The sequence below is a fragment of the Amblyomma mixtum genome, chromosome 4 (genome assembly GCF_055824585.1).
Source record: "Amblyomma mixtum isolate Tamu chromosome 4, ASM5582458v1, whole genome shotgun sequence".
In the NCBI taxonomy this organism is placed as follows: Eukaryota; Metazoa; Arthropoda; class Arachnida; order Ixodida; family Ixodidae; genus Amblyomma; species Amblyomma mixtum.
In genome coordinates this window covers 17389352-17410898 of record NC_143015.1, presented here as the reverse complement: position 1 = coordinate 17410898, position 21547 = coordinate 17389352, and the positions used below count along the sequence as shown (strand labels likewise).

Below are 21547 nucleotides of genomic sequence, written 5' to 3'. Positions count from 1 at the left end.
ACTTGTCAATGTAAATGAATGGTGGAAGAGTGATCTGTACCATGTGTATATTTTTGTTTTTGTTTTCTTAATAGTTTTTTTCATCTACAAACTAAGAGAGTATGAATTGATATGTGATTACTTTGTGTGCTGTTTCGCTGTATGCCATGTACAGGGGGGCGCCGGCGCATTTCAAGCGAAAATTTTTTTCGTTTTTTGCCGGTGCCTACCCACATCTTTTTGGTGTAAATAAAAAGAATGAATGAATGAGTGAATGCTAGCGAGGCAGATGCTCTACCTCTACGCCATCCCTGCATCTTCTTGTGTTTGCAAGTGACCTAACATTGAGAGTGTTCATCAGCGCCCTCCACATTCGTAAGCGGCGGACGTAGTACGTCCTGAATTACCGGCAGTGGGACGTGGAACGTCATCGAACAGCGAGGGTGGAAGCTGTGGAGAACCCTCTTATGCTTCCTGTGGCATCAAGGCTGCCAGAACCGAGGCCCTCCTTAAGCAATTAAGCAGACAAGTGAAGGGAAATGAGGGGCTCATTATACATATTTATGAGAAGCCAACAGCCACAGAAACCAAGGAACAGACGGGATTTTATTTATATTTATTTATTTTGTGGTGTCGATCAATGGAGAATATTACTGAATATGTTAGTGGTTGAAGATAATTGATTAGAAAAGCAGAAGAAAAAACAAGCACATGCCGCCGGTGGGAACCAAACCCACTACCCCCATTCTCCATTGATATATATATATTCCGACGTAAGGAATGGGTTTATTTACAGGTTGAATGGGGATATGGGAGCTGTTACAACCCAACTTGAGACCCGCGATGATAACGGTGGCGGATTCAACAGCGGAAATTTCGAAAGGTCGTTTGACCCCAAGATGACCCTACCAAAAAGGATGACTAGCTGGAAAGTGGTCGATGGAGCTCTTCCCACGCTCAGCTCGGTGCGAACGACCTTTCCTTCTAGAAGCGACCGACGACAAGGAAAGAAAGGATTCACCTCGTCTGAGAGGAACCGAAACGAATCAGAAGCCAGCGCAGCTGCGGCCGCGGCGCCATCATGCCACACCTGTGTTCGATGGACAAGTGCTGCTTGCAGGAATGTAGCACCGCAGTGCGAAAGAGGTGAAGACTTACGTTTCCTCCTCGCCAGTTCCCACGTGTGGACTCTGCAACAGGTGTCTCCGTTTGATGTGTTGTGTTGTGCCGACCTGTGCGTCGCGTTGAATTGCCGCCTGGTAAAGGGCGGAGCCTGAGGGTATTTAACCAGCACCCAAAGTGAGAACGGACGCTCTGGGCCCTGGGTAAAAGGCTCATCCAGTCGCTCGACGTCAAGAACTCTTAATTTTTGATTCCTTGCTCTTCTTTTGTAAGATATGTATAAAAGCGTCTTCTCAAAGTGCCATTAAACCTGTTTGTTTTCATATCCCCAACCTTCGAAGCTTCAGACCGTTTCCTCACCCCGGACGAGCCCCCAAGGATGCTTCTGCCTCGAGCCCTGACACACTGGTTGCCAGCGGTGGGGTCCGAAGCCTTGGGATCCGAAGACCCAAGTGGGATCCGAAGACCCAACAACTGTTCATCAGCGATGGGGATCTGAAGCTACACGCGGCAACAACGGTCGGCCAGCGAGAGTGCAGCTGTCTTGGGACATGATCACGTGTGTGGGTGAGAGCTCGGCTTTTCCTCTGATATGGATCAGGTTCTAAAAGAGCGTTAAAATTTAGAACTGGTAGAGACCTGTGGTTAAATCCTAAGGATTTGGTATTTTTGCATAGTTGTTTTGGAAATAGCTCAGACTCAGAACTATTATGCACCTACAGAAATTGCAGAAGCCGGACCTGTTGCTGTTGTGTGAGGAATTGGGGATTGAGACAAAGGGCACTACCAGCCGTAATAAAGACAGAGGAGATGATTTGGTGGAAGGTGCAGGCATTAAGGAAGGGAGTGAGAAGGCCGGTTCTAGCCCTGGGAGAGATGCCGCTATGGCAAATGAGGCAGAGGTTCCGCGCCAGAAAGAATGTAGGGATTTGGTATGCCACCGCACCGAAAGACAGCTTTCCGAGAAAGAGCGTCACGGAGAGTTACCGGATAGAAACGTTGAAGCGCCTAGTCAGAGCGCAGAGCTAGCTGAAAGGGGCGATGCTACTCGGATTGTTGCGGTAACCGAGAACCTTAATAGCGCTTTTCCAAACTGCCAACTTCAGCACAGCGAATTATTAAGCTCTGCAGAAAGTGGAATGCAGACAGGTTGTTTCGAGTTTCCGATGGGAAGTGGCCGACGCATAACACCCCCTGACAATTGGATAGCAAGCGCAGAATGCGGCTCAGCGCTGCATCGAAAGAAACAGCAGCCCAGCGAAAGCCAAATCAGAGCGGCTAGTGACAGACCGCAGGAAAATAAGTTGTCATGCTCGGAGGAAATAGAAGCGAACAATTCGACAGTTGAGCCGCCGCCTAGCACTGGGAGTAAAGCGCAAGTAGCGTCGCTACGCAAGAAAAATCGCGAACGCGACAAGCCTTTGAGAAATGCTAAGGCAGGTGTAGATCCTAATGCGAGGGCCGGCAGATTAACTCGGAAGGCACTGCGAGAACTGTTGACGAAAAAGGAAAACCAACAGTGTCATTTTCCCGAAGGCGGCTGGGCCCGATGAAAGCCAAGGTGACTACCCTTGCGGGCCGAAAGCACCATTGTCCATTGAGGGAACAGAGACGGTGTAGTCCTTCGACACGTGACGCATGCTACGCACTATGGAGAATAGCGCGCGACCGTCACACAAAGGAGCGCCGCAGAGCGCACTTCAGTCGGAGGGGGACACCACAAGCAGGGACCCGAAAGTGGAGGACGCGCCCTTTCCGCAGTAGTTCGCGCGGAGGCGGAACTAATCAACCCCGCAGTTTTTTGGAAGCATTGGCTTGTAGACTAGCCGTACGACCACGACCGCGCAGGGCGCGGCTGAAGAATAACCAGTCCGGAGAATAAGTGTTTGCCTTCTTTTTTTTTGTTGCATTGACTCACTGTAAAAAAAAACGAGACAGAGGTGAAGGCAAACGAGTTCCCAGCTTTTAGTGGTAATGCTGAGTGGTTTTTGTAAACTTCGTGATTTTCGCTCAGTTATGCAGCTTTTGGAGATTTTTTTTTAAACTACGTGCAAAAACAGACGCGGACTTAGCTGTTCTTTCTAAGCGGTTCGGGATGCTCTTCATGAACCAAAATTGCTACTAAGTTTTTTTTTCGTGCGGTTTTGAGAGTGAATGTTTATAATAGCAGGTTCGGTTTTTATCAGCTTGCGTAGGTCCTGAGAAGTTTCAGTCTGCGCTATTCTCAACAGCTATAATAACCAGATTATAGCACCCTCTTTTGAACTGGTTTACTCGGAGGGGAGTTGAGTGCTTGCTTGGGCGTGTGGTTTCAGTTTTAGAGACGCTCCAAAGAGTTTGGCAGCCTGAGTCGTCTCTTCGTGCAGCAGCGGTGACTGCTACCCGCCGAGACTCGTCTGGCGGGGGAGGAAGCTGTTACGAACCAACTTGAGACCCGCGATGATAACGGTGGTGGATTCAACAGCGGAAATTTCGAAAGATCGTTTGTCCCCAAGATGACCCCACCATAAAGGATGACTAGCTGGAAAGTGGTCGATGGAGCTCTTCCCACGCTCGGCTCGGTGCGAACGACCTTCCCTTCTAGAAGCGGCCGATGACAAGGAAAGAAATGATTCACCTCGTCTGAGAGGAACCGAAACGAATCAGAGGAAGCCAGCGCAGCTGCGGCCGCGGCGCCATCATGCCACACCTGTGTTCGATGGACAAGTGCTGCTTGCAGGAATGTAGCACCGCAGTGCGAAAGAGGTGCAGACTTACGTTTCCTCCTCGCCAGTTCCCACGTGTGGACTCTGCAACAGGTGTCTCCGTTTGATGTGTTGTGTTGTGCCGACCTGTGCGTCGCGCTGAATTGCCGCCTGGTAAAGGGGCGGAGCCTAAGGGTATTTAACCAGCACCCAAAGTGAGAACGGACGCCCTGGGCCCTGGGTAAAAGGCTCATCCAGTCGGTCGACGTCATGAACTCAATTTTTATTCCTTGCTCTTCTTTTGTAAAATATGTAAATAAGTGTCTTCTCAAAGTGCCATTAAAACTGTTTGTTTTCGTATCACCAACCTCGGAAGTTCAGACCGTTCCTCATCCCGGACGAGCCCCCTTGGTAATGCAACAACTGGTCACGCTACCACGACCCGTAATAACTGGTGGCAGCGGTGGGATGCTGCTACACAGGTTATAGCAGAGCAAAAAGTGAAACCGTGAGCGGCCAGCGTCGAGCCAGTCCCAGTCTCGAGTACGCGCCCTTTCGTCGTCCCTTCTCTTTCGCTGCGCCCTTCGTCTTCCTTCTTCACTTGCTCCGCAGCGCGGCCCGGCGTAAGTTGCTTAGGAACCCGGCATGAGTTTCGTAACACTTCGCCCCGGGCAGACGAAGCTCGACCCCGAACGAGTTAAGACCTAAGATGGCAGCGCTTCAGTCGAGCCACGCGAGCTACCTCTGTCTTTCTTGAGCGGCGATTCGCAGAGGTCACTTTCGCGATAATATAGGTGACTTCACTCAGCCGGCTGATAACGACAAAGGGCCCGGCGTACTTCCAAAGGAATTTCTGGTACCGGCTCCGGCGACGTACTGGTGTCCAAAGCCAAACGAGATCTCCGGGTGCGTAGGTCACTGCCATATGCGCATCGTCATATCGAGCCTTGGCGCGGCCTTGAGCTGTAATGGTGCGCAGACGAGCAAGTCGACGGGCGTCAGAGGTGTTTCGAGAGGGTGATGTCCTCATGTCCGGAGAATGGCAGAATAGTGTTCAAGAAGGTCCGCGGGAGGCGTGCGTAGAGCAGGAAGAAAGGGGAGAATCCCGTGGCCTCGTGTTTCGCGGTGTTATAGGCGTACGTAACAAATCGCACCACGGCGTCCCAATTCTTGTGGTCTGATGCTACGTAAGTACATGGACATCATTTTGATTAGAGTCTGGTTGACACGCTCTGTCAACCCATTTGTCTGGGGATGGTAGGGCGTAGAATGGCGGTATTCGGAGCCGCAAAGCGGGAGTAGTGCTTCTACAACGTCGGCAGTGAACTGCCGGCCGCGGTCACTGATGACTACACGAGGCGCACCGTGGCGAATAACGACGTGGGAAAGCAAAAATTCTGACACGTCTGCTGCTTTGGCGGAAACAAGCGCAGCAGTTTCCACATAGCGGGTTAAGTAGTCCACGGCTACGATAATCCAGCGGTGGCCTGCAGACGACTTCGGAAACGGGCCGACCAAGTCAATTCCGATTTCTCAAAAGGTAAGCTCGGTGGCCTCACCGGTTGCAAAAGACCGGCCGGTGGTGTGTTGCACCGCTTCAGCCGTTGGCAGGGAGTACAGCTTGCTACGTAGTACTGTGTCGTTGTGTACATTCTTGGCCAGTAAAAACGTTGTCGGCTTCGAGCAAGGGTGCGAGCAAACCCTAGGTGACCGGAGGTGATGTCATCATGCATAGCATGTACGACGGCACCGCGAAGAGAAGCCGGGACAACAAGCAGCAGACGGGCGCCGTCAGCTGAGTAGTTCTTTTTATAAAGTAGGCCATCCTCGATAACGAAGGGTGTAGTAGTTACCGCCATGTGAGCCTTGGCAAAGAGCGCACTCAAAGCTAGATCTTGGCGTTGGTCTTGTTGGAACGTGAGAGTATCCGGAAATGTCTCGGTCAAAGAGGCTAGGCAGTCATCCAGGTCGTCCTCACCGACTGCCGTTGAAGGAAGAGGGAAACGCGATAAACAGTCAGCGTTAGCGTGTCGACGGCCGCTCTTATAGGACACAGAAAAGTCGTATTCTTGAAGATGTAAGGCCCAGCGAGCTAACCGACATGAAGGGTCGCGTAGGCCAACGAGCCAACATAGGGAGTGATGGTCGGTGATCACATTGAAGTGGCGTCCATAGAGGTAGGGTCGAAACTTGGCGACAGCGATAACGACGGCGAGACATTCTATTTCTGTGACGGGATAATTGCGTTCGGCTTTTGTTAAAGTGCGACTGGCGTAGGCAACAACGTGTTGGGCGTAATTTTGAAGCTGGACGAGCACCGCGTCGACGCCCACGCCGCTAGCGTCGGTGCGGACTTCCGTAGCAGCCGCAGGATCGAAATGACGCAAAACAGGGCCAGAAGTTAGCATGAACTTCAGTTGTTGGAACTATTACGCGCATTCTGGGAACCACACAAACGGAGCGTCTTTGTGCAGGAGGCAAGTCAGGGGATGGGTGATTTGGGCAAATCCTTGAATAAATCGACGAAAATACGAGCACAGGCCCAAAAAGGTGCTTAAGTTTACATTTTGAGGTTGCGGAAAGTCACGCGCAGCAGCAATATTTTGCGGGTCCGGCCGAATCCTGTTCTGGTCGACGAGGAATCCCAGCACCAGGGTTTTTCGCTCGTCAAAGTGACACTTTTTAGAATTTAAAATTAGTCCAGCTTGTTGAATGCAGTCTAGAACGAGTCCAAGACGTATGTTATGCTCACGAAATGTCGTCCCATAAATGATGACGTCGTCCAGGTAACACAGGCATACCTTCCACTTTAGGCCACGCAAGATTGTGTCCATAAACCTTTCGAATGTCGCTGGGGCATTGCGCAATCCAAAGGGCATCACACTGAATTCGTCGACTTCTTCTGGAGTCACAAATGCTGTCTTTTCCCGGTCCGCCGGATGCATCGGTATCTGCCAATAGCCACATTGCAAATCCACCGATGAGAAATACGATGCGGATTGTAGGCAGTCCACGGCGTCAGAGATGCGCGGCAGAGGGTAGACGTCCTTCTTTGTGATGGCATATAGACGCCGATAATCAACACAAAACCTCCATGAGTTGTCTTTTTTTCGCACCAAGATGACAGGGGCAGCCCAAGGGCTTGCTGGCTCCTGGATAACACCTTTCTCCAGCATGTCTCGGACTTGCTCGTTGATTCGTTAATGACTGCGACATTGCAACTAGCGTGGAAACACAAGGACAGGGACACAAGAAACCGACGGGACAGCACGCTAGCGTGCTGTCCCGTCGGTTTCTTGTGTCGCTGTCCTTGTGTTTCCACGCTAGTTGCAATGTCGCAGTCATTAACGAATTCACACCAACTAGCCCAACTGTCTTCCATGATCATGCTCGTTGATTACCCGCCGCTCCGCTGGGGACACACGATGTGGCTTCTGCGTGATAGGGGCTGCGTCACCGGTGTTTATCTGATAGTGCGTACGCGACGCCGGCAGAGCAGGCAAATCAGCTTTGTGAGCAAAATCGAACACGGATGCGTAGTGAGTCAGGACTTCATGTAAGGCACGCTGCTCGGACGTAGAGAGAGATTTGTTGATCATGCGGTTCATATCGGCGTGATAGTCGGGTTCTGCCCTCTGGTGCGGGAGAGGAGACACGGACCGATTATCCAGGGCTTCATAGTAGCCAAACGTCGCCAACTTGAGCCCGAAAGGTATACAAAGGGGCTCCGACGAAATATTCACCGTCCACACGTGGGCGCAACCATCGGCGGCCTCAACAATCGCGCGGGGCAAAAGGAGATTTTATGCGAAGCATACTACTTTAGCTACCACTTCAGCCCTTCGCCGTGGTTATGCGCCTCCAAATCATGTGATACATGACGTCACACCACGTGACACGATGACGTCACGACAGTAGAGAAACGGGGGCCCACCTTGCGCCGTCGCTGTGGTTGTGCGCCTCCAAATCACGTGACACGATGATGCCACACCACGTGACACGATGACGTCGCGGCAGTGGAGAAACGGGGGCCCACCTCGCGCCGTCGCTGTGGTTGTGCGCCTACAAATCACGTGATACATGACGTCACACACGTGACACGATGACGTCACGACAGGGCAGAAACAGGGGCCCACCTCGCGCCGTCGCTGTGGTTGTGCGCCTCCAAATCACGTGATACATGACGTCACACCACGTGACACGATGACGTCACGACAGTGGAGAAACGGGGGTCCACCTCGCGCCGTCGCTGCGGTTGTGCGCCTCCAAATTACGCGACACGATGATGCTTCACATTCTCCAGGCTTAACCAAGTTAAGCCTCAGCCTTTTTTTTTCCTGACGGCGTTGTTATGGTTGGGTTCAACGAGCAAATGACGGATGTCTGATTGGTCGGCAGAGCAGCGTGCGGGCACAAACATTGCCGCCTGAGCTGGTAACAGTATATCTTTGGCGACACACAATACGCCGTTAACAGGGGCGTCCGAATCTTCAACTAAAGCAGACAGAATATTCCGCCGAATTATAATTTCGCCAGCGGCACAGTCGAGCGTCGCTCCACACTCACGCCGAAAGTCAATACCGAGAATAACGTCATGCGTGGCTCGTTCCAAAACCGTGAACTTGACCCTAAACGTTTCCCCAGTGATGGCGACCGGCACACAGCAGAGTCCCACAGGCCGCAAATATTCGCCCCCAACTCCGCGAAAACTGGCGCTGCGCTCCAAAGCAAACATAACCGTTGGCCTCAACCGATTTTTAAAACACAAACTCATTACAGACACTGCGGCACCAGTGTCCACCAAACCGAGAGTATTTACACCATTTACACCAACTGGCACTTTGTTTTTCAACATCACAATAGGCGGAGGAATTAGCGAAGCTGAGCGTTCTGCGACCTCACCCCCATCGGCCGCTCCCGCTAGTTTCCCGGCGGGGGCGAAGAAGAGCGCTGGCGTACAGATGGGACCGGCCCCGTCGCTGCGGTGGTGGAGTGAAGCTACGGTCAGAAGCGGGAGAGTCACTCCGGAAGGCGCCAGGGCGAAGTCGCGGGGAAGGAGATTGAACCCATGCAGCATTTCCCCGGGCACCGCTCGACTGATTCCACAGTGTTTTCCCGTAAACTGGCTGGTTGATTTCACGCAGTGTTGTCCCGGAAACTGGTCAAAGATCGGGTCCAGGAGCGTGAAGGCTGTAGTCACCGGCGTTGGCAAAACCTCGCGATGTGTCCGCGGCGGCCGCAATGATAGCAAGTCGGCGACCCATGAAAACCGTAGGTATCGACGGGAGCGGACGGTGATCGGGAGTCGGAGGCAGCTGCAGGACGCACGTTGGGTGTACGGGGTACGTGTGTACCCCGGGTGTACGGGGCCTGGGAGACACGGTCGTAACTGTGGGAGTACCGCTAATGGTCAGGAGGCCAGGTCCACGAGGATTGGGGATCGGTAGGCGGTGCTTGGACTGCGCATTCGTGGTAGACAGGTGGTAGTGGTGCGCCGACGCCTTGCAACTACTCGTCGGCGAAAACCCTGCGGCAAGCGCGGCAAGATCGTCATGGGTAGAATAGTCGACGCTAGCAACAGTGGTAACATTAGCAAGGCGCCCAAACTTCGGTGCAATTCGCCGCATTTTCAACGCCTGGAACATGCGGCAATGCTGAATGACGTCAGACTTGCTGGTGAGGGTGTCGTTGGTGATCAGAAAATTAGACACGTATTCAGCAATTTCTTTCAAAATGTGGCCAACCTTGTCCTCCTCGGCCATGCATCTGTTCACAATTCGAGAGAGCCGCAAGACTCCCTCGATATATGTCGTACAAGTTTCTCCAGGCTACTGTGCTCGTTGAGAGAGGGTGTTCTCTGCCTTGCGTTTCTTTTTAAGGGAGTCCCCGAAGCACTTTGCGATCTCCTCCACGAACTTATCCCAGGTGAAGAAGAATTCTTCGCGGTTCTCGAACCACAGTAGTGCGGTACCGGTGAGATAAAACACCACGTTGACGAGCTGCATGGTTGGGTACCAGCGGTTGTACTTGGTGACCCGTTGGTAGTGCTTCAGCCAATCTTCAACGTCCTCGTCCACGCCACCGGAAAACGTTCTAGGCTCACGCTGAGGAGGCCAGGAATTGGTCGATGCTTGGCGTTCACGGCCTGCGTTCGAAACAGTACCAGCCGTACTTTTTCGGCAACATCTATCGATCATGCCCTGACAAATATTGACACAGGCGCACACGCAGGCGTATATCAAACCCAAATATCGGATCACTTGCCGATTTTCGTTAACGTAGACACACCTCCCGCAATAAAAGAGAATAAATCGAGAACTGACACAAAGCTAGATTATGAATCATTCCGCAAAAAGTTGTTATTGCTCAATACTGACCTAATCTATCATGAAGATGTTAATATAGAGTTCTCTAACATGATTACCACCCTTGTGGGTCTAATAAAAAACAGCAGCCGAAGTACAACAGCCACGAGGCGTTACAAGCCAATTTGTCCGTGGATGACAGAAGAAATTTTGAACGAGTTAAAGAAGAAGGACTATTGGTATCACAAATGGCTACATCATAGAAGTAACCCGTACTACTTGTACCAGTTCAAATGCGCACGTAATAAATCCGTGTCGTTAATGAGAGCCCGCAAAAAGGTATATTTTGCACGACGAATCAAAGCCGCCACTGGGAATTCAAAGGAAATGTGGCAAATTGTAAATGAGGTGACACATAACTTTAAAAACGTTCCATTCTTCCCTCTAATGTGACTGAGCAGACAGTTGAAGACTTTAATACATTTCTCACCAAAGTTGGCCCTGATCTAGCATCGAAACTTCCTGATATAAGTACTAGCACTGATCTGCCACGGCCAGTTTTAAATTATTTCGTTCTGCACGAAGTTGAATTAACTGAAGTGATGTGTGTTGTTATGGATTTAGTAACAAACAAGGCGGCAGGCTACGATGGCATTCTTGTGAAGCTAATTACCCATCATCCCTAAAGATAGCACGTGTTACTCCTGTATTCAAGGACGGCGACTCCTCTGACCCTTCCAGTTACAGACCTATCTCTGTACTTAGTGTTATTAATACCATATTCGAAAAAATTCTTCACAAATGTATTCATCAGTTTCTTGACAAATATAACATTATATGCCCAGAGCAGCACGGATTTCGGCCACAGTACTCCACCAGCTCAGCAGTCATCACTCTTACCCAGGCAATTAATGATGCTTTACACAATAACAGACTCGCAGCAGTTATCTTTCTGGACATTAAAAAATCCTTCGACACAGTTAACATTATGCTAAATGACATTATGCTAAATAAATTAAAAATATATGGATTTCGCGATAAGGTGCTTGACTTTTTCTCTAGCTACCTCACAAACCGCCAACAAATTGTTTCAATGAAATCTTTATCGTTATTCATTCAGCGCCTGCACACAGGGGTTCCACAGAGGTCTACTTTTGGTCCGCTGCTCTTTTTACTGTACGTAAATGACCTGCCCAAGGTATTAACTTCATCCAAAGCCATCATGTATGCTGATGACACTGCCATTGTAGTTACTGCTCATCATACGGTCGAACTTGAAAGCATAGCAAATACAGAGCTGGGAAAAATCTCTGACTGGTGTCTCACAAACAAATTAACAATCAATGCTAAGAAAACTAAATACATACTCTTCCACTCAAAGAAAAAATCAATTCTTTCAAGTGATATTACATTAACTATTCGCCAGACCCAGTTTGAGTCAACAAATACTTTTACTTACCTTGGAGTCACACTGGATAAACAATTACACTGGCAAAATCATATTGAGGCGACTTGCACTAAGATGGCATCCGGTTGTTATGCTCTTCTCCAGACGCGCGAATACTTTGATATCAATATCCTGCGCGTGCTATACTTCACATTAATACATACTCACCTTTCATATTGCATCGAGTCGTGGGGCTGGACGTATAGTACATACCTAGAGCCTATTAAAAAATTACAAAAGCGAGCACTTAGAATAATTTCATTTTCTAGTTACACTGTACGCAGTAAGGCAGTATTTACTAAACTACGCGTATTGCCACACAATTTACTTCGTGAGAAAAGAACTGCTGAATGTGTCCATAAAATACTAACAAACAACCTCCCGTTTGATGTATCAATATTTAACCCTCTATATCCCACAGGTGTCTCACGAGGTGAACATTGTTGAAATTGATATTTTTCAACAGATGTGGTTCATAGGAAGATCAGTGAAAAAAGTTAGAACGATCCCTTTTCATTTTGTAGAAAACTTTATTGTGCCACAAACGTTGCAGCTAGGGTTGGGGAATAGAAATTCCCCGAAAGTTTAGGAGGCATGAAATTTCTGAAAACAGTTTTGTAGGCCCATTTGTTAGGCTTACTCTTAATATAAACCTTCAGAGAATGTCTGCCCTTGTAAGGGATGATCATCTCATCTACAGCAACGCATTTTTTAAGGGTGGCAGCTTGAGAAATGTGTTCTTTAGGCTCGTAACCACATGTAGTACATTAATTTCGTCAAACCTGTTTCTTGTCATGCAAACGCTGACATCCACTTGACAGCTGTTCGCTGACCAGTACATCCTTCTAAAAGGAAGGTTAACAACAGACATGTAAAGGACAATGCCAATAAACTTGCGCATCTTGAGGACTGACACTGGATGGATTCGAGTGCGATTTTCTCGGGTTGTGAATCTTTTAGTCTCGAAAGTGAGGAACTCTATTAGGTTAGAGTCAACGAGTTTCAGGAACATGCCCAATGGGCTCTTCACTCTTTCTAAACCATCTGTTGGCTTCAGAACCCTTTGTTCCTCGCCCCGATTTATATTGATGTCCGTTTTCACCCAGTGCCAAATCTTTGTTTGCTTCTTTTCTGTTGTGTTGACGTCACCTGTGCTTCTTCGTCACTGCCTGTAGAGCTTTCGCTGATATTGTGCCTTGTTCTTGTATTATTCATCGCAATCCGAATCGTCCAAGTTTTTATCCTTGCTCCCGGTAGGGCATTCTGAAAGAATTTCTTTCTCAGTCAGGCATTGCCTGCATATAAAAAAAGCTCTTGAAAATTGCGACGTCAACAAAAGTCGGTGCTAGACAACACATAAGAAGGTTCAATAGATAGAAAGAAATTAGTTGCCGCAAATACTCAGACATAAGCGCTAAATGAAGTCGTACTCTTTCATGCATTTCTCTGGGAGTACGCTCGTCAGATTCCTGGCTGCCACAAACGTGTATGTAAGCTGAACGAGGTGATATGCTCTGCAAGGAGTAGTCGTAGAAACATGAAAATCAGTACGTATATTCGCTAGGCTTTTCCAAAACATCTCTAAATGTTTTCAGCAATGAAGCGCGAGTGTGGAGGTCACCATAAACTAAGCTCACTCACCGCCTTGGCCGGCTGCACGTGCAATCCATACTTTCGACGCACAAAAAAACGTGCCGCGGTACCTGTCACCAGCTGCCACGTTTGTGGCAGCTGGGAGTACGGGATTCTTAGAGCATATTTCATTTGATAAAAAAAAATAAAACAAAACTGCCACGTTTGTGGCACCTGGGATACAAAGGGTTAACATCCCGCCACTTCCAACACGGAGCCGCACGTACGGCAATTTTAACTTGCCAGTGAAAAGAAATGTATATGGAGAGCGTCTCCTATAGTTTACGGGCGTAAAAATTTGGAATAATCTACCACATGACCTAAAGACTGTCTACAACTTCTGCATTGGAATAAAAAAATATTACCTTAAAAAGAATGACACACTTTGAGTTCCTACTTTCATTTTTTACTAGTCGTCTTAGATATTTGCCTGATATTATTTGCATGTAGCCGAATCCTGATACCTTAATTTTTTTATAGATTTATGCATTTGCGTCTATTGTAAAAATGTTTTGGGATTAAAAAGTGTGCACTGAAATCATTTTATCCTCTTCTCGTGTGCTGTACCCTTGTGATGCTTTGTAAATACTTAACAGGTATCTTCCCCTAGTTTTTGGTGATACCTTAATTTTTGTGTAAGTTCTACGCATTTTGTTTGATTTGTAAGTTTTTAGTTTATATTGTTACGTGGCAGGAGGCGTTCACGCCACGCAGAACACTGGTGCACTCACGCTGAACAGAACACAAGCACAGGGCGCACCGGATGCCAAAACACAGGCCACTGCCCAGGATTCGGAGCCCGAGCACGCGCCAAGCGCCCTCTCACTTCGTCTGCCTCATCTTCTCTGAGTCGACCCGTAGCATGACCCCCGGGCGCAAAAGCACCGTCGCGGTGCTGCTTAGCGAGTGTCAGAAGAAGGTAGGTGGTAGGGCTTAAGGCGCGACACGTGCACAATATCGGAGGGTGGAGTACGGGAAGTGCACTCGGAGAAGGCAGGCTCAATCTCGTATGTGACGGCTGTGACTTGGCGCAGCACACGATATGGGCCCACATATCGAGAAAGAAGCTTTTCCGAGAGCCCTACACGGCGAGAAGGCACCCAGAGCAATACAAGGGACCCAGGCAAGAAGGCACTGTCCAGGTGGCGGCGGTTATAGTGCTGTTGCTGAGAAGCTTGGGAGGCTTGCAAGCGGGAACGGGCGACTTGGCGAGCATGGTCGGCATGGGCAATGGCTTCACGGGCGTATTCAGAATGGGGGGAGGAGATGCTCGATACAATGTGTCAAGCGGCAGTTGAGGCTCGCGGCCGTACAGGAGGTAAAACGGAGAGTAGCCGGCAGTGTCGTGGCGGGATGAATTATATGCAAATGTAACGTATGGGAGTGCGACGTCCCAGTCTCGGTGATCAGAGGAGACGTACATGGCGAGCATGTCGGTAAGCGTGCGATTGAGTCGCTCAGTGAGGCCATTAGTTTGCGGGTGGTAAGCGGTCGTCAACTTGTGCTTAGTTGAGCACGCGCGAAGAATGTCGTTTACCACTGCTGAAAGGAAGGTGCGGCCTCGGTCAGTGAGCAGTTGGTGGGGTGCTCCATGATGAAGAATGACGTCCTGAAGAAGAAAGTCGGCGACATCAGCGGCAGTACTCGTGGGGAGCGCACGTCTTATCGCGTACCGGGTGGCATAGTCTGTGGCTACTGCAACCCATCTGTTTCCAGAAGTGGACTCCGGAAAGGGGCCGAGAAGATCCAAGCCGACACGGTAGAACGGCTCCGAAGGGATGTCAATGGGCTGAAGAAAGCCAGCGGGAGCAGATGCAGGGCGCTTGCGACGCTGACACTCATCGCAAGAACCAACGTAACGGCGCACTGAGCGGTAGAGGCCAGGCCAGAAGAACCGACGACGGATGCGGTCGTACGTGCGAGTAACGCCTAGATGGCCAGCAGTCGGGAGGTCATGGAGTTCGTGGAGAACGACTGTTCGTAAGTGCTTCGGGACGACGAGGAGAAGGTCAGGACCAGTTGGTTGAAGATTCCGGCGGTATAAAATACCATCAACGAGAGCAAAGCGGTTCAGTGAAGGGTCGGTGTGGGCGGAAGTTAGGAGATCTATGATGGAGAGAAGCTCCGCATGCCGACGCTGTTCTTCGCCGATAGTTGTAAACGGCGATAGAGAGAACAGGTCAATAGCGCTTGCGCTCGGCGTAGTATTAGTGTGGGCAACAGGGTAACGAGAGAGGCAGTCGGCATCTTTGTGCAACCGTCCGGACTTGTAGATCACAACGTAGTCATATTCTTGGAGTCGTAGCGCCCAACGACCGAGGCGACCGATAGGATCCTTCAGAGAAGAGAGCCAGCACAGTGCGTGATGATCTGTAACAACTGTGAATGGCCTGCCATATAGGTAGGGTCGAAATTTGTCAACAGCCCAGACGAGGGCCAAGCACTCTCTTTCGGTAATGGAGTAGTTCTTCTCGGAAGGGGATAGGAGGCGGCTAGCATAGGCAATTACGCGATGTGTGCCGGATTGACGCTGGGAAAGGATTGCCCCGATTTCATGGCCACTAGCATCAGTACGGACTTTCGTAGGACCTGACACATCAAAGTGTGCCAAGACCGGTGCAGTGGTAAGCTTCCTTATAAGGTGGGCAAAGGCGTGGTCTTGAGAGGACCCCCCTGAAAAACTGACATCCTTTTTAAGAAGATCGGTGAGCGGCTGAGCAATGTCGGCAAAATCTTGAATAAATCTACGAAAGTAAGAACAAAGACCCAAAAAACTTCGAACGTCGTTGCTCGTACGGGGTACTGGGAAGTCCTTTACTGCTCGGATCTTGTCTGGATCGGGACGAACCCCTGTAGCATCGACGACATGGCCTAGTATAGTGAGCTGACGACGCGCGAAACGGCATTTTGAAGAGTTGAGCTGCAGCCCGGCATGACGGAAGAGGGAAAGAACTTGTGAGAGGTGGTCCATGTGGGACGAAAACGAGGGAGAAAACACAATTACATCGTCTAAATAGCAGAGGCAAGTGGACCACTTAAATCCTTGCAGCAAGGAGTCCATCATGCGCTCGAAAGTAATGGGGCGTTACATAAGCCGAAAGGCGTAACCTTAAACTGATATAATCCATCAGGAGTAACAAAAGCAGTCTTCTCCCGATCCTGGTCATCCACAGCAATTTGCCAATAGCCAGAGCGTAGGTCTATGGAGGAGAAGAATTTGGCTCCGTAGAGGCAGTCTAAGGCATCGTCGATTCGAGGAAGCGGATAGACATCTTTTTTAGTGACCTTATTCAGGTGACGGTAATCCACACAGAAGCGCCACGAGCCATCTTTATTCTTGACCAAGACGACGGGCGAAGCCCAAGGACTGTGAGAGGGCTCAATGATGTTCTTCTCCAGCATTTCAGTTCAGTTCAGTTCAGTTCAGTTTTATTCCTTAAAGGCCCCCTTTTCAGGGGGTGTTACATAAGGGGTGGGAATACACTTGAAAAACAGCAATGATTAACATTGAAGATGATTTGTTACACGCGCTTGAAAAACAGATGGCGAAGCGATGACGACGATGTCATAGGGAAGGCCGTTCCAGTCTGAAGCTGTTCGCGAAAAGAGCGATGCAGAAAAAGTAGTAGTGTGCGACGATGGGCGTGCAACTTGCAGTGGATGACTGGTGCGGTGAGATATGCGTGCTGCGGCTGTGATGTACGGTGCTTGATTCAGGGAAGAATAAAAAAACTTGTGAAAAAGAGCGAGGCTAGCGATGCGGCGACGAAATGAAAGGAGTGGCAATCCGGATTTCACTTTCAAAGTTGAAACACTGGTGTCGTACGAGTATGAGGAATGAATGAACCGGACGGCACGATTTTGAACAGATTCCAATGCAGTGATTAGATATACTTGATGCGGGTTCCAGATGGCAGATGCATATTCTAATTTTGGTCTTACCAATGATTTGTACGCGAGCAGCTTTACCTCAGGTGGGGCAAGACGGAGGTGACGCTTCAGGAAACCTAGTGTTTTATTTGATGCTGAAATGATGTTACTGATATGAGCGCGCCATGAGAGATCAGGAGAGACGGTGATTCCCAGATATTTATACGATTCTGTTAGCTCAATCGGTGTATCAGAAACAGAGTAATAAAAACGATAAGGGTTGCGACGACGAGAAAAAGACATGAGTTTGCATTTAGTAGGATTAAGGGACATCAACCAATTATTGCACCAATTTAATACACTGTTAAGATCTGCCTGAAGGGTGTGTTGATCATCGCGATTGTTAATGGTACGGTAAATGACACAATCATCGGCGAACATTCTAATGCTGCTGGAAACATGCATGGGCAAGTCGTTAATATATATTAAGAATAAAAGGGGACCAAGGACAGATCCTTGTGGGACACCGGATGTTACTGGGACGGACTTAGACAGGTGGCCGTTAACATAGACAGACTGCGAACGATTAGTTAGAAATTCTTCAATCCATTTTAAAATATTAGCGTGTAGGTTGAGCTGCGAAAGTTTTAGTAATAGTCGGCGGTGAGGGACCTTGTCAAAGGCTTTCGCAAAATCTAGAAAAATAGCATCGGTCTGCATGTTACGGTCGAGATTAGCATGTAAGTCATGAAGGAAGAGTGCTAGTTGGGTTTCGCATGAGAGGCCCTTGCGAAATCCGTGTTGTGAAGGATGGAAAAATTCGTTTGCGTCAAGGAAGTTCATGATTTGTGAGTATATGACGTGCTCCATTATTTTACACGGTACGCTAGTTAAGGAAATGGGGCGGTAATTCAAAGGTGAGTCTCTGTTACCCGATTTGTAGACTGGAACGACCTTGCCCTGTTTCCAGTCAGCTGGAATGATTCCTGAAGACAGTGACTGTGAAAAAAGAAGACATAAATAGGCTGCGCAAATAGTGTTCACGTTCTTCAAAAGTTTTGAATTAATTAGGTCTGTACCAGCTGCAGACGACAGTTTCATATTATGAATTATGGATGAGATGCCTTCTTCGCTAAAGGCGATAGCCGGCATGAAGGATTCCAAGTTAAAGGATGATAAGTGTGGAGGCGCGTCAAACTCGGTGGTGAAGACAGTTGCGAATGCATTGTTAAAAACATCTGCACAGTTGTTATCAGCAACAGGTTCATTCAAGTCATTCGTTAACGTAATATGGGAACGGTGCGTAGGATTTAGGACCTGCCAAAATTGCTTTGGGTTGCTTATTAGTAGGTTTGGTAAGTCGTGGTGATAAGATGAGTGCTTGGCATCACGAACGGAATGTAAGTATAATTTTTCGATTTGGTAATATTTTTCCCATGCGGCAGGTGTGTCTATGCGTTTGGCGGAGCGAAAAAATCGTTTCTTTTTGTTTTCTAGTCGTTTTAAGGGCCGAGTAAACCAGGGTTTATTGCGGTTAGTGTGAAAAGTAATCGTCGGGACAAACGTATCAGTTAGACTGTTTAATTTGTTCTTGAAGATTGACCAGTTTTCATGAATTGAGCGATTGTGAAATGCGGATTCATATTCGGGAAAAAAAGTGCTAAGATCTTCAGTTATTGCGTTGTAGTTTCCTTTATCGTATAGACGTATTGTTTTTTCAGATGTCTGTTTTTTGGTAGAGTGAAATGAAAATAGAGCATGTATGACTTTGTGGTCACTGATTTCCGGAAGAAAACTGATAGATGTTAGTTTTTCGGGGCTATTGGTTAATATCAGGTCGAGTGTGTTTGCTGATTCTTGTGTCACACGGGTTGGCTGTGATACTAATTGGGTAAGGTTAAAATTTAGACACATTTCGATAAAGTTCTTTGCCTCTGCATGGCATGTTATTTCAGAGCTAGATAAGTTCTGCCAGTCGATGTCAGGGTAGTTAAAATCGCCAAAAAGAAGGATGTAAGCATTTGAATATGGGGAACGAAGTTTATGAATGGTATTATTGAGATGACGTGGGAAGTCAGGATTAGTCTGTGGAGGTCTATAGCAAACGCCGAGCAGTACTGTTACGGGGGCAGTGCGACAAATGAGCCATAATGATTCGATGTCGGAAGTGACGTCAACAACAGAGCAAGATATATCCCTATGAATTGCAGCAAGGACGCCACCCCCCCGCGAATTTTTCCGATCATTTCTATAAACATTAAAATCAGGCAAATCAGTTAGGAGTTCAGCATCTGTTACATCACTATTTAGCCATGTTTCTGTTAATATGAGTATGTTGCTCCTGGATGACGAGATGATGTTTGATACGAGTTCACGTTTAGGAAGGAAGCTTCGGATGTTAGTGAATATTATGGAAAACGAAAGAACATTGCGGGGCGTGGTGGGTCGACGTTTTGTTGATGGTTGGTGAGTGGGCAACTGCTACGCGACTTCCCTAACAGTATCAGACGATGCGTCGAAAGTGTAGCGTTTTGATCCTATATGCAGTGTTTTGAAGCGTAAAGAGTACTTGTCAGAGTGTGCTTTGGCGAATGTTAGCAATTGCTTCCGTGCGTGTTGAATGGGGCGGGAAAAGTCTTCACCAATACTGTAACCGGTGTTTTTCAATTTCCGGCCATTTGATAGAAGAGCGTTTTTGGTTTTGTACGATAAGAATTTGACGATGACGGGACGAGTTCGATCGGCTGAGTGCTTACCAAGACGATGTGCTCTTTCTATCTCGGTAGGTTCTACCTGTATACCTAGATTATTCTGACAAATATCAATAACTAGTTTTTCGGACTCAGCCCATGATTCAGTGCTATTGTCGGGGATGCCATAGAAAATAAGATTATTCCTGCGAGATCTGTTTTCTGCGTCGTCAAGGTGTGCTTCCAGTTCGTGTATCTTATTATTCATGGCTATTGCGTCTGCTTGCATGACATCCATATCTGTTCTTAAGAGATTAAGTGTTTGATAGTGTGTTTCTAGTTCAGCCATTCGTTTGTTTAAGTCTGTAATGGTTTCATCCGTCTTGCTTAGCTGGGTTTTCAAGCCCTGTATCTCGGCAATCAGTTGTGTCTGGCCGGCGGTTAATTTCTCTAATGCAGCCAGTACAGCAGCCGTGTCTTCGGGACCAGGGTTAGTTTCGACGTCGCCTGATAGCATTAACAAAGAATGAATTACACAAACGCACTCAACAGCAATGGAAACACAGCACTGGGGGCTCGGGAACTGCACTAGCATATAGTTACTTGATTTTTTAGCAAAGAGGACATACGGTTTACTGACCTGCATCGCAAAAGTGAGTGGTTTAGGTGCCTGCGCCGTAGTGCAGTCACCGAGCCCACAGAGCCGTGTCGGCGGATGACGCCCTTTTAAACATGGTGATGTCGATGATGATGCGGTAGCCCATGGCCTGGTGAGTTCCGGGAGTTGCTCTAGCGGCAGATCCAGCGGGGGAGTGCGGCTGACGGGTGTTTGGTTGTAGTAGCCGTATCCATATCCAGTGCGTGGCAGTACGCTTGGCGATGACGCCCCCATAGGTAGGCACGCCAGCGACGGCAGCAGCAGGCTGGCAAACCCAAGGATGGTCATCTGCATCGCAAAAGTGAGTGGTTTAGGTGCCTGCGCCGTAGTGCAGTCACCGAGCCCACAGAGCCGTGTCGGCGGATGACGCCCTTTTAAACATGCCACTTCCGCCTGGATTACCTGTCGTTCTGCATGGGAGACCCGGTATGGTCGGCGGCGGATCGGAGGAGCGTCGCCGGTGTCGATGCGGTGCGTAACGGTAAGAGCTTGGCCGAGGGCGCTGTTATGGTGGTCGAAGATGTCGGAATAGGACTCGAGAAGCGCACGAAGCTGACAAGATTGAGCAGGGAGCAAATCGGAGGGCATCATTGCCGTGATCGCGTCAGTCGTAGTAGGAGCGTGAACAGGGTCTGCAGGAGCTGATGCATGGGCTAGGTCCAATAAGGCAACTGGGCAGGAGCCAACAGGGGAGAACGTTGCCACGCATATGCCAGGTGGAAGGACTTGGGCTGAATAGCTGAAATTAATTAACGGTAGTGACACGCTATTTCCCCTGATTGTAGCGACAGTGTGGGGCAGTGCAACGTTGCGGTGCAGCAAGACATCTGAAATAGGGGCGACTAAGTAGTCACCATCGGCCACTGATGAGGTAGGACGTAGGGTAACGAATAAGGCGGCTAGTGAGGGCAGAAAAACTTGGTCGGGCGAATACAGTCGGGGAGAATGCAAGGGTTCAGGATCGATGGTTGGGAGATCGAGGTGTAGGACGCCTTGCGAGCAGTCGATCAGGGCGGAGTGTTCTGACAGGAAATCGAGGCCGAGGATGAGGTCATGAGCACAAGGTTTCAAAACAGTGAACTGCACCGGAAGGTCATGGCCAGCAACACTAACGCGTGCAGTGCAGAGTCCGTCAACACTAACTGTTCCACCGTCCGCGA

General features: G+C 48.9%; 1 protein-coding gene across 1 annotated transcript; it reads right to left on the bottom strand.

Annotated features, from left to right (window-relative positions):
- Positions 1-19520: 19520 nt before the first annotated feature.
- On the bottom strand, positions 19521-20696 carry LOC149345787 (uncharacterized). The gene has a single exon (XM_089585290.1). It carries the CDS (start codon positions 20679-20681, stop codon positions 19521-19523), a length of 1161 nt encoding a protein of 386 aa, XP_089441416.1. The 5' UTR covers positions 20682-20696.
- Positions 20697-21547: the final 851 nt, after the last annotated feature.